Source organism: Nyctereutes procyonoides, unplaced genomic scaffold, assembly GCF_905146905.1.
Source record: "Nyctereutes procyonoides isolate TBG_1078 unplaced genomic scaffold, NYPRO_anot_genome, whole genome shotgun sequence".
Classification (NCBI taxonomy): Eukaryota; Metazoa; Chordata; class Mammalia; order Carnivora; family Canidae; genus Nyctereutes; species Nyctereutes procyonoides.
This window is the reverse complement of record NW_026575134.1, coordinates 16,903,747-16,918,694: the sequence shown is the minus strand read 5'-3', so window position 1 is coordinate 16,918,694 and position 14,948 is coordinate 16,903,747. Positions and strand designations below refer to the sequence as shown.

The 14,948-nt window shown below is 39.3% G+C and overlaps 1 protein-coding gene across 1 annotated transcript in view; it reads right to left on the bottom strand.

Moving 5' to 3' along the window:
* Positions 1-14,948, bottom strand: part of FBXL13 (F-box and leucine rich repeat protein 13) — a 204,839-nt gene that overhangs the window by 47,794 nt on the left and 142,097 nt on the right. Inside the window, exons 16-17 of the mRNA XM_055301082.1 lie at positions 12,258-12,377; positions 11,363-11,489 (exon numbers count right to left, since the gene is read on the bottom strand). Of these exons, the coding sequence (XP_055157057.1) occupies positions 11,363-11,489; positions 12,258-12,377 (247 nt within the window). The remainder of the gene's footprint in view (positions 1-11,362; positions 11,490-12,257; positions 12,378-14,948) is intronic.

Sequence of the window (14,948 nt, the reverse complement as noted above, 5' to 3'; positions counted from 1 at the left end):
ATAAATACTGGTGTTTCCTGGAGGCTTGAACTTGACCTCTTTTCTTCTTCTAGCTCATCTGTGCCTTCAACTACATCAACCATCTTTATATCTAGCCCAGATCCCTTTCCCGAGCTCCAGATCTTTCCTAATTGATAATTAGATGCTTGGGTGTGCCATAAGCACCTCAAAATCAGTATTGTTACTTTCAGAGCACTAGCATTCAAGCTGGAAACCACAAAGTTTTAATGGGTTCCTCAGTAGGGAGTCTGGCTGAAGGTGAACGGCTCATGATGGACTTTTCTTTGATTTTAAGTACCTTGCTCTTTGAGTTTTGCAACTTTTATGATTCTCTTTATAGGTCCTAGATTTCCCTGGCTGGGAAACCTATAAATGTGACCTATGCAACTTAGGATATTTGATATTTGAAGGATATTAGAAAACACATTCAATGAAATAAGATGCAATGAGGTACTCAGGAGTCTAGAATAACTGAGAACTTTGATGTAATTATTAGAAGTTTAGGTCATAAGAAATCAAAAAAGAATAAAAGATCCCTGACAGCAAACAAGAAGCCTCCTTTCTTGCTGCCCCACCCCCTTTTTTGAGGATAAAAATGAAATGTAAATTGTGATAGAAGGGACAGAACTTGGGAGAGGCTGTTGAAAATCTTCTGCTTTTCAGTAAATTTTCTGCTTTCAGTTAATGGTTGAATTGGAATATACCTAGTTCCTATGATCCCTTGCCAGACATACTGAGGAACAAAATGAAACAAAACAAAAATGGTGATTCCAAAAGTCAAATGGTTATGTCTTCTTCTTGCCACTCAGAATAGAAGGGGCCCATAGTGTAGAGAGTTGTGTCCTAGTACTGGAACCAAACATGTCTAAAATGGAATTCAGCATCTTGTTTCCGAGTCCTAATCTCTCTCTTAGGCTCTATTTCTGGTTAACAGAACCACCATGTCTGCAGTTGATCTAGTAAAAACCTGGGCATTGTCGGTTTCCCCCCATCCCCTCTACTCTCCGTATCCAGCCAATCAATCACCAAGCCCTACCTAACTACTTCCTAAATATCTCTTGTACATATCCATTCCACCACCACCATCAAAACCTCATTTCTAGCTGTACGAGTTCCACTCCGAGTTCTGCAGTGGCTCCATTGCATATAGCACATAGTCTGAATCACCTCGCAGAGCACTCAAGGCCAGTCACATTCTACCCTCCACCTTTCTCCAGCCTCATCCCCTATCTCCTTGGGCCATGCTATGACAACACAAAATCAGCTGTGGGTCCCCCAACACATAACCCTCTCTCATGTCTCCACGTCTTGCCACCTGCTTCCTCCTCCACTGAGAATGTCTGTCTTTACCTACAAACACCTACTGAAACCTTCAGCCTCACCTCCAAAGCTGAAAAGTGTCCCCTGACTTCTCCACAAATAGACAAGAGAGACATAAGCACTCACTTTTCAACTTATCCATGCTGCCAAGATATAGCATATGTACCCATATATATTTATATATATACATAAATCTTCTTCACAACAAATATACCTCCTATGCCATAATTTGAATAAATCATTGCTAAGATCCATTGAGTGTTTACCATGTGCCAGGAACTATGTTAGGCAGCTTACATTTGTTATCTCGTTTACTCTTCACAACACTATGAGGAAAGTATATTATAAACAGTGTTTTAAAGACAGGGAAATGAAGGCACAGAAAGGTTAAGTAACTGGCCCAAGATATCATAGTGTGGTGATATCAGACAAGATGTGAAGGCACACTTTGAACTTATGCTTTTGGTAACTTTTAACCAAGTAGTGTTGTCACTCTTGTTGTTACGGTTTTGCCACTAGACTGTACCTTGTGACCAGATCTATGTCTGTAAATTTAGTACTCCCAGAACCTTGCATGGTGTTTAATACACAATTGGCAATGAAAAAATATTTGTGAATGAATGAGTAGTCTGTAAAACTATCTGTTTTTGTGGAGCCAATTTTATCTTGCTGGCATACTCTCAAAATTCTTGGATAGAATCTATTTCCCTTCATAATTATGTGAACCAGTGCTTATATTTCATATGTTCCTTTCTGAAAGATTTGTTCTGTTTGGTGCTGCTTGCCACATTCTTTTAGAGATAAGTAACAAAACTTATACTTGGAAATATGTTTTATCTCAATTAGCACATCCTCTTTCTAAAATCACTGATAACGCTATCTTGTGCAAAGTCCTTCAGAATGTATTTTAACCTCACAAGTGATTTTCCTCTTATTCTATGGTTAGCAATTACAATTTTATTTTATTAAGATTTTATTTATTTCTTCATGAGAGGCACAGGGAGAGAGAGAGGCAGAGACACAGGCAAAGGGAGAAGCAGGCTCCCTGCAGGGAGCCCGATATGGGACTCCATCCCGGGTCTCCAGGATCACGTCTTGGGCCGAAGGCAGGCGCTAAACTGCTGAGCCACCCAGGGATCCCGCAATTACAATTTTATAAAAATAATTTAGCTTTCTTTTTCTCAATTTTTAATCTATTTTATCTATCTGTTTTATCTATTATTATTTATTTCTCCTCATTTGATTGTTAGTATGAATTTTGTAATCATATTTTTTAATGTATTAACCATTATATCTAATTTACTGACCTATAGATCTAAAGGAAAGCAGGCTTTGGTCAACACACAGAAATACGTCCTCTCTATATATATGGAGAGAAAGAAAATCAGCATCTTTGTTACCTAGAAATAGAGCATCTGGCCTTGAGACTGCTTGCCTTCTATCTAATGGAGGTCAAGGGGAGGGTTCTGGCATCAAAGATTCTCCTTTTGCAACGTTTCCAGTAGGCATTTTGCTGGCAACAGGAGACAATTGTCCTGTAGCCTCTGTAAGGAAAATCACTATTCTCATGATGGTATCAACAGAGTCATATAAGGCCACTAGCTAGGAGAAGGGCCTGGAAAGGACTAAGAAGAAGTCAAACTCCATATATAAGCATATAACCAGGGCGGACTGCTTGTTCTATGCTTTTGAAAATCCAAGGCAAGCCCATTTGCCTCTGAGTTTCCCTGTTTCCTTTTAATTCTCATTCTTTCTATGTATTGAATCCCAAGTGATTTCATATATTTCCTGCTTTAGAGGTTATGCTTCACTAAGCCTCAGGCCTTATTTATGTGTGTGTTCCATGCAGATGGGTGGTCTCTTGAAAGTGTATCACCAGATTAAGACATGCAGCTGTAAGCACTCCTACTCCAACTCACAACATAGCTGAGAAAACGTGGAATTTAAAGAAGCCTGGAGTGTTTGGGTAAGAGGAAAGAAATGGTGCAAAATTCATTCATTCACTCAATCATTGACTCACAAATATTTTACATGCCCCTAGGTACTAGGCATTATGCTAGGCTTCCCAGCCTTTACCATCAGGAGGCTTACAGTATTGTAGGGAGACAGGTGTGGAATAAATATTAAAATATAATGAGCAAATGGCTTTTGTGGGGGCATTGTAAAGGACAGTAGAAATAAGACAGAGAGATCCTAAGTCTGCCCAGGAGTTCCAGGAGAGCTTCACACAGTTGAAACTTTTGGGATAAGCAAGAATATACTAGGTGGACAAAGGGAGAGGGTGTTTCAGACAGAATAATTTTCAGAGGTGGGAAAGCAAGGAGAGCATGACATGTTTGAGGAGCTACAGGAGAGTCAGTTCTGTGTCTGTGGAGTTCAAGATGAAAAGTAGACGTCCGGTGGGGGTGAAGTGGTAGAGGTAGGTAGGGCCACCTCAGGAAGAGATTGGACCTCTCCACTAGATTGGTTAGACTTTAAACTGAAAGCAAATGTGGAGCTTTTGAAGAAATATGAGCAAGGAAGCAATAGGCTCCAATTTGCATGCTGAAGGATCACACTGCAGTTGAGTGGAGAACAGTTTGGAGACCAGTGCCACTTAAGGCAAGAAGTTAGTAAGGAGAAATAGTGCTTGAACTATGGCAGTGGCAGCAGGGATGGAGAGGAGGCAGAGGGATAGAGAGAAGAGATTTTATTTATTTATTTTTTTATTTATGATCGTCACACACACACAGAGAGAGAGGCAGAGACAGAGGCAGAGGGAGAAGCAGGCTCCATGCACTGGGAGCCCGACATGGGATTCGATCCCGGGTCTCCAGGATCGTGCCCTGAGCCAAAGGCAGGCGCCAAACCGCTGCGCCACCCAGGGATCCCTAGAGAGAAGAGATTTTAGACTACACTTTATAACATATACAATTACAATTAACATGGAAACCATATGCCAACATTCAATCGGAATTTTTTTCAATTCAATTTGAAAATATTTTGCATCCTACCCGTGTTCAAGAGGTATTATTACTGTGAGGCCATCTAAATAGATAACACTTCTCTGGGGAACTATGCTATAGTGTGACAGAAATAAGATATGGTATATTAGGAACTAGAAAAAAAAAAGGAACTAGAGAATTCTTACCTATTGAGAAAAAACGTCGAGAGACATTAGTGTCACCCTGTGATTTATGTTTTCTTAAGAAAGAATGCATCAATAAAATAAAACCCATTGATACTGTCTTGGAGTGATCTAGACTGAGAAGTGTGATTTTTTTAAAAAATTTTATTTATTTATTCATGAGAAACACACCCAGGGATCCCAAGAAGTATGATTTTTTTATAATTATGGAGAGCAGGACCAGTGTTTATTATAAAATTATTTCAAAAAATTTAACAAGGCACTATTCTCTTATGCCAAGATGTTTTCACTATGTTACGATCATCAGGGTTTACTTGGTCAGCATCTCCCTACTTAGGCGCGTGAAGAAGAGAAGGAGGCACATCCCAGGCAGAAAGTGCAACATGTATAAAGGTCCTGAGGTAGGAAAGATTTTGACTTGTTTGCGGAGCTACAAAAAGGCAGTGGGGCTGAAGGAGAGGAAATGAGGAGAGGAGGAGCTTGAGATATTGGAAGGGTAGGCAGGGATCTGTTTAATTAATAGTAAATATTCTTTCAAATTTTAGTCCTTCCCTGACTTAGCTTCCATGTTTTATTAGACACTGTTGGATATTCCTCAGTCCTCCTCACATGACTACACTCACCTGGTTCTCTTACAATCTTTCTCACCTTCTTTCTTTTTTCTCCTTTATGGATTCATCTTATTCCCACTCCTTAAATATTGGTATTCTATTGTGTTCTTCCTGGGTGCACATTTCTCTTCGCTCCCCACACTCTCTGAGGATCTTGGCCACATTCACATCTCCATGCTAATGACTCCTATGAATCTCCCTTCAAGATGTCTCTCCCACACCTTTGGCTGAACGTGCTATACACTCTATGTCTGATAAAAGTGAAATCAGCTTGCCCTCAATATCTCTCTTTTTCAAGGGAGGACTGTCAGCTACCCCAAGTCAGATTTTTGGAATCATCAGTATCCTTCCACCTTCATGCCAGGTCCTGATCTCCCACAACTAATCAATCTGCAAGTTCTTTCAGTGGCATGTCCAAAGGTATGTTCCTTTCTTACTATCTCTGGCCTCTACCTGGTTCACAAATTCATCATGTGTTTCTTTAGCTACTAAAAGACCTCCCACTGGGCTCCCTGCCTTTAGTCTTTCTCTCCTCCAATCTGTCCCCCAGGGAACAACTCAAATAATCTATCTAAAATGGGAAGCTAACTACGATTGTGACTTCCCTACTAAGTGCTGGCTCGTCATCCACTGGTTCAAGTCCAAGCTCCTTGGCACAGTATGGAATTCCTCAGTGACATCTCCTTTTCATAGTATATTTTAGTCATATCAAGCTACCTAGAGTCCCTTGTTCATAGAGTTCATTCGCATGCTTGCATACAGAGCAGGCTGAGCTAAGAGTCCCCTTCCTCTCTTCTTCCAACACTATACTTGTCACACCATATTTAAATTACCCTTACTTACCCTTCCAAACTGGACTGCAGAGAACAGATGCTGTTCACATTTGGTAACCCTATAGCTCAGCATTTGTTCCTTCAGTGAGTATTTATCAAGTGTCTACTACCCCAAGGGTTCAGGGAAAACAGCAATAAAGAAAACAGAGTCTTCCTGGATCTCACATCCTAGTGAGGGGGCTCCAGGAGACTTCCCATATACAGGCACTCAAGATATGGTACTCATAATTAAAGATTTCGAACATCAGGCAAATGAAAGAGTCCAAAACCTCTGTTTAAGCACACTGTCTGGAACATTGCTCTGACTCATTTTTCCTTTTAACAGCAAACATGGCAGTGACTAAGACAACGAAAGCAGTGGACTGAACTAACTGTGGGTATGTGGCCTCGGTAGGTGCTAATTCTCCTTAACTAGAAGAAAATATTTTCCCACATACATGGAGATACAACCTCATATTCAAACAATCCTCCAGGGAATTATTAACATCCTATTTAATTAGACATTAAAAAAAGCTATAGGAGATTAAAGACTTTTACAGATACTTTAAGATACCATCTGAGTAGGGGTGCCTGGGTGGCATAGTCAGTTGGGCATTCCACTCTTGGTTTTGGCTCAGGTCTGATCTCCAGGTTGTGAGATCCAGCCCCGCATGGAGCCCTGCATGGAGCCCCCATGAGGCTCCAGGCAGTGTGGAGTCTGCTGAGTTTCTGTCTCTCTCTTTCTCTCCATCTGCCCACCCTCCCCCCGACTCATTCTCTCTAAAATAAATAAATAAGTCTTTTAAAAAAAAGTTACACCATCACATTAGTAAGCTATTTCTTTCACTAGTAAACCCTGTCCTCTTTATATCGGAAGAGGAAAACTGATGTATTTCCTCATTCTCTGAAATGTAATTACCAGATAACTTCTTAAACATAACTTCTTAAACTTCTTGAACTTTTATTCATGGATGATGCATTATTCACTGTTTTCTAATTATTATATGTATACAGTTTGAAATAACTGTGTTCTCCTCTTTCCTCCCCCATTTAAATTAGCTTTCTCACTTAAATATCTAAGTTTCTGACTATACGCGTTTTTGCTTTTGCTGATTAACTTCCTCGTGAGTTTCCATGATTTTCAGAATGCAACACTGCTTCACCCTCTGCAAACCTAAAAAGCTCTTTCTACCTCTGAGGAGTGAATTTCGGTGATTTCTCTGAGTATTTTCTGAGCTCTCTACAACTCTATAAAGCTGTCTTACAGGTGACTCAAATAAACACCAAACCTGCTCCTCCCACTGTGGAAAGGACATAGTTCAGTAAGGGACACCACCATTTATACAGATGCTCAAGCCAAAAATCTGGCATCATCCTTGATTCCCTAACTCTCTTCTTTATCCCCACAGTCTGTTTCTATCTCCTGTTGATTCTTTTTCCTCAGTGCCTCCCAAATCTGCAGACTTTGCTCCAGCCCTATTACCGTCTCCCTCCCTCTAGCCTTAATGCGGATGCTCATAACTGGATTACTGCTTTAGTTCATCTAGTTTATGAACTATTCATCTATTATTCCTATATCTATCCAGCAGATAGAGTCATCTTTAAAACATGTCTATTTGACCTTATTACAGCGTAGTTGACAATACTGAATGTCCCTCTGTTGCCAAAAGGGCAGAGAACAAATTCCTCGATGTGGCTTCCACACCCATCATGAGCTAGTCTCTCTGTTTCTTTTTTTTTCTTTTTTCTTTTTTTTTAAGTCTCTCTGTTTCTTAAGTATCATCTCTCACCATTCTCCTCATGATCAAGCCATACCCAAATGTGCAGATTTCCTTGAGGCCACCATACTTTTAAACCTCTATTTATTTAGGTGTTTATTCAGGTGTTTCTTTGGCTCAGCGCATACCCCTCTTTCTCTCTTGGAAAAGGTCTTCTCTGACTCTGAGCAATGTTATTTCCCACATCCACCATGGTTTGTAACCACTTGCCCCACGCCTGAGGAGCCATGTCTGTTTTCTTCATTCCAGCATCCCCAGCACTGAGTATGAAGTAGTCAGAACACAGATTTGTTAACTAAATGAGTAGTATGATTCTAACTGAAAACTCATTATTTAAAAGAACTGAGAGTGAACGTAATCATTAAAAAATGTAAGAAACTTTTTTCCCCATAGGCACAAGTGGTCACATTTGATCCCTTGTGAATATCTGCAACATTCCAGAGTTTAAATCCCAAATGTTAAGTCTCTAGTCAGATTTGCACTTCATCAGACCTACAATCCAGACTGGGGTTTAGCTGCCCAAATTGATATCTGAGCTGACTCATTTTATTTTGACTGTTTGAAATTAGCTTCCACAGCTGTTGTAGTACTGCATTGTCAATCATCTGCCTTTTAGATCAGAATTTAACCAATTTGGAGGAAGAAAACAACAACCTGCAGAGGACTTATTTTTCAATGTTTTAGCAGAACGTAACTACCATTCTCCCATAGATATCCATTTAGAGCTCTCTCAGATTGTGTATATTCTTTACAAGAAAAAAAAATGTGAATGGGACTTGAGGCTATATCCTAAGTTTTTAACTTGTCCTCAGTAGATAAAACTTTAATATATGGTCTTTGAAAATAAAAACTGAGCTTTCCCCAAATGCTAAAAAGTAGGATAAAGCATTTAAGTTTCCCTGCTTTTATTCCACAAATGTTCACCAGACACTCTGGGCTTGTGATGAGTGCTCTGGTGGGATCATATTTTGATGTGTTTTATACTGTGCTTTGATCCTCTACCTCTTGTTACCTCATGACCCTTCTAACAACAGCTGGACATCTATGTGTCAGGAAAGGTTTTTACAGAAGAACACAGGAGAATAAAAAAATAGGTCTTTAAGCTTTAAATTTGAAATCATGAAAGACTTGAGACATAATATTTTTCAAACCATATAATCAGTTGGAACATTTTTCCTATTCCTAGATTAGATAGTCTATGTCAAGAGAAAAGAAGAAGAGCAAAACAGAGAACAAGGGAGAGGAACAGAAGGGGAAGGATAAGAGAAGGGAGGGAGCAGGGAAGGGGAGAGGAGGTGGGAGGAAAGAGTAGGAGAGGGGGGAGCTAGAGGGAAGCAAAGAATGAAGTGCTGGGGGATCCATCATTCAGGGCCCTGTTCTAGACCTCCCTGGACTCTATCTGGAGAGAAGGTTGGAACCTCCTGATAGGTTTGGGGACTAGTGAATGGGAGTCCATTCTACCTTTCCCTGGTAGGGTTGTGAAAAGCAAGAAGGCATCAGAGGTTTCCTGTGCTTGCTGTTGTATCAGCTAAGATCTAAAGAAGAAAACAGAAATAACTCTGCATAAAACTGAGGACATTTCATTGTGACAGGGAATGGCTACATTTGTGGCAGAGAAACTAAGAAGCCAAATAGGATGACAAATCTAGAGACACGAGCAGCCACAGGAAGCCACTACTCCCCCTACGCAGGAAGACCAATGAGAAGAGATGATGTTTTTAGACCCCAGGGGCCAAGGTCACCAAGAAAGCTGGAACCACAGGAGGCCTGATTGGACGGAGAAGATTATAAAGGAAATGTAGTTGATGGTGAAGATGAAAAGAAAGGTGGAGGTAAACTCTGGCCTCTTCCCCTTCTTAACCTCCAACTGCTCACAAATTCCTCACAAGGACATGACTCAGCCACTCTGTGGCTGGGTGAAAGAAGGGTGAGGCTTGGGCCTGAAGGCAAATGCACCCAGAGGTAAGAGCAGGAAAATGTCTGCAGGGCATGTCTAGGACTACGGACCTAAAACAGCCTCAGATTCCCCCAGCATGACCCAGAGGGGCTCAGAGCAAGGCATATATGACAAAGGAGCCTGAAGACTTAAAGGAACTTTGGAACTGGGACAAGGAAGACACATCAGGGATCTAACTAAACAGGAAAGCACAGACATCCCAGTGGATTTCAGCTTGGACAGAAGACAACATTAACAAGATCAGACTTGCCTCCATCATAATGAGTTGACTACATGCCCCCACCCCACTGGTACCATACATAGATGACACTACCAAGGAAAGGGAGAGGAAATCATCTAGCAGAATGGAGACTGAATCAAAATTCACTCTTAGATAAAGGAAAGAACCAAGACCAATAAACAGGTACAGTCTTACATCTAACTGAGCCCACTAAATGTCAGGAAAGAATGGACACAGCACAGATATCAGTAATGCAGTGAGAAATGAAGAGAAATAGGTCATGTTAAAGGATGTGCTGGGGCTGTGGTCTCACAGGTGATATTTGATGAGCTTGAGGGATAAATAGGGATTTAGCAAGCAGATAGGAGATCGTCACCTCTATTGTCTTCCTATATTCATTCCAATGCGCTGATTTTCTTTTTAATATTTTATTTATTTATTCATGAGAGACAGAGAAAGGCAGAGACACAGGCAGAGAGAGAAGCAAGCTCCATGCAGGGAGCCCAGTGTGAGACTTGATCCCATACCCCAGGACCATGCCCTGAGCCAAAGGCAGATGCCTAACCACTGAGCCACTCAGGCATCCCAATGCACTGATTTTCAAAAGAAGCCAATGCATTCCTTTTCTAACTACAGCCCATTAAAGTCTTTTTGAAACCTGGCAAATCTTTCCAGGTTTATCTTCCTTTTGATTAGTAAGTGGGGCAGTGCTGGAATGATAGGATGAATGTGAACTCAGTTTCAACTCTCATGTATATCAGCCGTTTGCAGGAAATGAGTTTCTTTCTTTTTTTTTTTTTAAGATTTATTTATTTATTTTAGAGAGAGAGAGAGAGCATGGGGGAGGGGCAGAGGGAGAAGGAGAGAGAGTCCCAGGCACACTATGTTCTGAACACAGACCCTGACAAGCGACTCCATCTCAGGACCCAGAGATCACAAGCTGAGCCAAACCAAGAGTCCAACACTTAACTGACTGCAGCACCCAAGTACCCCAGAAATCAGTTCCTTAAAATGATGCGATGAACACTGGGTGTTTATATGTTGGCAAATTGAAATAAAAAAGAAAATATAAAATTTAAAATGAATAAATAAAATGTATCCTTTTGTAGATTTGATGAGGCCATTTTTAGACTTTAGTTTTGAACTAAAGAGTGAGATCTTAAGACATTCAGCTAGTCTTACTGAATGTTCAGTCCATAAGAAAAACATACATAAGCCAACTGGAATATATTATTTCCACATTACCAAACTTCTATAATGAAACAGATTTCAGATCTATCATGTAACATTCCAACCTGTCAGGACTTTGCTCAAAATACTGAGTTTACCATTTTATAGCAGAGAAACAAGACCATTGATTTACAAATAACCTCAACTATCACTATTCCAGAAACAATATTCCTAATCTTACCTTTTATAACCCAATAATTTAGGAAATAAAAACAATTGATGTTCTCTTCCTTGTTTACAAAATGAAAAATGATTATATTGCTGAAAACAATAAAAGTCATTGAACTAATTTGAAAATTTTCTTTACCTCATTAGAGATGTTTGTTCCAGAGAGATCTACCGATACCAAGGAAAAGATGTATACAATATGTTCAATTCCTAAGTCAGTCAAATATTCACAATTTCTTAAACTCAAGTAGTTTAAATTAGAGCACCTGAAAGAGAGTACGAAGAATTAATTTTAGCTTTTAATCACTATGTCAGTAGTAATTTCAGACAGTAATCAAAACTGAGAGAAGCAAATGGTATTGAAGCAAGGACTTTCTTTTCCTCAAAATGAAAGTAAACTTAAAAGTGGAAAATAATTTGGCATTACAAAGTAGGATGAATTGGAGGTGGATTATGATATATTATTATATATGTAACATATACTATACATATTATATCTGTGGTTTCATTTCATATTGCAGCTTCTAATAAGAAAAAATACTTCATACATACAAAAAACTATCATATAAGTAGGACAAATGACCACTAAAAGTGGAAGGTCAAATTTCTCACTTATCCCTTACTAGTTTGCTACAGGAATTGGCTCTTACTATACACAAGATCTCTGACAAGTAAGGAGGATCAAGAACAAACCCACCAGCTAGAACATCCATTGGGAGAGTAAAGGTTTACATAGACAGAGATAATGTCCCTGAAAAGTGCAGAGAAGTCACTCACGTCTAGATAGTGACAGCTTCATTAATGACTCCCTCTCAAACATTGTCTAATGTGAAATTAATGAGAAACATCTCAGATATGATCAAAAGACTAGTCTACAACTCCAGTGTTTTTTATTTTATCTCACTGAGTATTAGACCTGTTTCTTGGTCTCCCAAGAGTTTCCAAAATGGCTCTGAAGGTTTATCTCTGATCTCTGCTTTAGCAGATACACAATTACTAATGATATGATGTAAAATTTTATTTTTTTATCATACCGCTCTGATAGTTTCACAATAGAGGCATCACTCAGGTGGATACAGTTACTTAAATTCAGCTCTCTTATCCTTGTGCTCACAGGACCATCAAGAAATTGCTTTAGTCCCACATCACCAATTCTGTAGGAAAGAGGAAAGCTTTACATGTGATTTTATATGTAAATCTATAGAGTACTACTTAAATAATAGTTACTACATTCAATATGTTCTAAAATAGCATGGTAATATCTTTATACTGGCATTGTGTTGATATTTTAAAACCAAATTTGGTTATATAACTTTTAGTGTTATAGGAAAAGTATAAATAATAGTAATGGGAGAAATACTAATTAAAATGTTCTTCCTGTCTACTGCTCATTCAATTTGATGGCATAATTATTAGAATTATTAACAAGACAGATGGTTCTTAAGGTCTCTTTCTCTTGGGTTAAAATGTGATCCAGTTAAGGAGTTCCTGATGCAGTCTCTCCTGCAAGAGCAAAACACCCAAACTTAGGAAAGAGAGAAAACCAAGACTAACAGGCAAACTACTGCCAGAATAGTGGAGGAATTTTCATGAAATACAAGGTCAAGTTAGCTGGACTGTATGTAAATCTAATGAGTGTGGATTTTTTTTCTGCTGAAGTACAGAAAACCTGGATGAAGACCTTGACCTCAGTCTTCCCACATTTTCTACCCCTAATTTAGAGATACCAGTGTGTCAGGGCCATCTCCATCCCCTGCCCCAACCATGCTTTATAGTTGCCTGGAGATCTGTTTGGCCCATCCATTCCTTGTCTTCCATTGGGAGTTTTATTTCTAATTCCATGTGGAGGCCACCAGCTCTTTCTAAAAAGCATTTCAGTAAATAAAGCACAACAGGAGATTGCACATTGCATCCTAAGAGGGGTGGCTTTCACACAGCACAACCCCACAAGTAGGTGTACTGATGGGAAGAGCCTTGGGAGCAATATATGTTGACTGCTGACAGCTTTTATACCCTGTATTTGGTCAAATTTACAAAGAACTGCGAAGTACGGACAGAAGGTGAATGGGCCTGTTTAAGCTGCATGGGCCATATTAAGTGGATACTTCCTGTGTCCATCAACTCACCTTCCATCTGTACTAGGACAGGGAGACAGTGGCAGCACGTGGGAAAGCAGTTAAGGGTCTGGTGGGTGGATGGGTGAGGGAATAGGAGGAGAAAAGGGAGAAAGAGAGTACAAATACAACTGATCGACTTATCTATTGGCAAATACGAGGGCTGGAGTAGTCATTGAGAGATCTTTTTACTAACCAGAAAATAAATACAGCATAGGATTTGTAAGACTTGAGAAAGCATACCTTTGAAAATGATTTTTCAAAGAAAATACAAAAACATTAGAACATATTAAACAGTGTAAACAAACAGTAGGAATTAATAAGTGACCTGGCTATACCAAAAATATTCTAAGATGCATTCTAAGATGAAAAGGCAGTGACCTGAGATAAGACAGATGGCAAACATAGCAGTGTTTTTCTATATATCTTGATTTTTTTCAAGATATGTCTTCTAAGGCAAGAAAAACAAAAGCAAAAATAAACTATTGAGGGACTAGATCAAAATGAAACCTTTTGCATGGCAAAAGAAGCTGACAAGATAAAACAGCAACTTACTGAATGGCAGAAGGTATTTGCAAGTTACATCTGATGAGGGTTTAGTATCCAGAATATATAAAGATCTTATAAAAGTTGGCCCCTGGTGACAGGGTCTGGAGAAGGGGCAGTGGGCACCATGTCAAGCCACAAAGGTGGCAGGAAGGAGCCCCTGAAGCAGCCCAAGAAGCAGGCCACGGAGATGGACAAGGAAGACGAGGCATTCAAGCAGATACAGAAAGAGAAGCAGAAGGAATTGAGGAGCTAAAAGCAAAGGCCACAGGGAAGGGCCCCTCGCCACAGTTGGAATTAAGAAATCTGGCAAAAAGTAAGCTCTTCCTTGTGCCTGAGGCAATGGTGATCCTTATCTCCATTCCTGTTTAAACATCTGTATTCTGTCCTCAAATCACTAAGTTGTACACCTGAAACTAAGGTAACCTACAGCTAGAATAAAGTGTTGTCTTAGATCCTGTTGTACATTTAAGAATGAACTTTTGTAAAAAGATAAAAAATCAATTGATCATAAAAAATAAGCTTCTACAAGTCAACACCAAAAAAAACCAAATAATCCAATTGAGATAGAGGACCTGAAGAGACATTTTTCCAAAGATTTACAGATGGCTAACAGACACACGAAAAGATACTCAATGCACTTATCACCAGGGAAATGCAAATAAAAACTACAATGAAATATCACCTCATACCTGTTAGTGTCTAGTAGCAAAAAGACAAGAAATAGTATTGGTGAGGATGTGGAGAAAAAGGAATACTTGTACACTATTGATGGGAATATAAATTGTGCAGCCACCTTGAAAAACAGTATGGTGACTCCTAAAAAAATTAAAAATAGGACTACCATATGATCCAGCAATTGCACTATTGGATATTTACCCACAGAAAATGAAAACATTAATTCAAAAAATATATATATCAATCCCATGTTTACTGCAGCATAATTTACAATAGCCAAGATATGGAAGCAATCTAAGTGTCCATCAATAGATGAACGGATAAAGAAAATGTTGTATGTATATACATATATATTATGTATATATACACACATTATACAATATACGC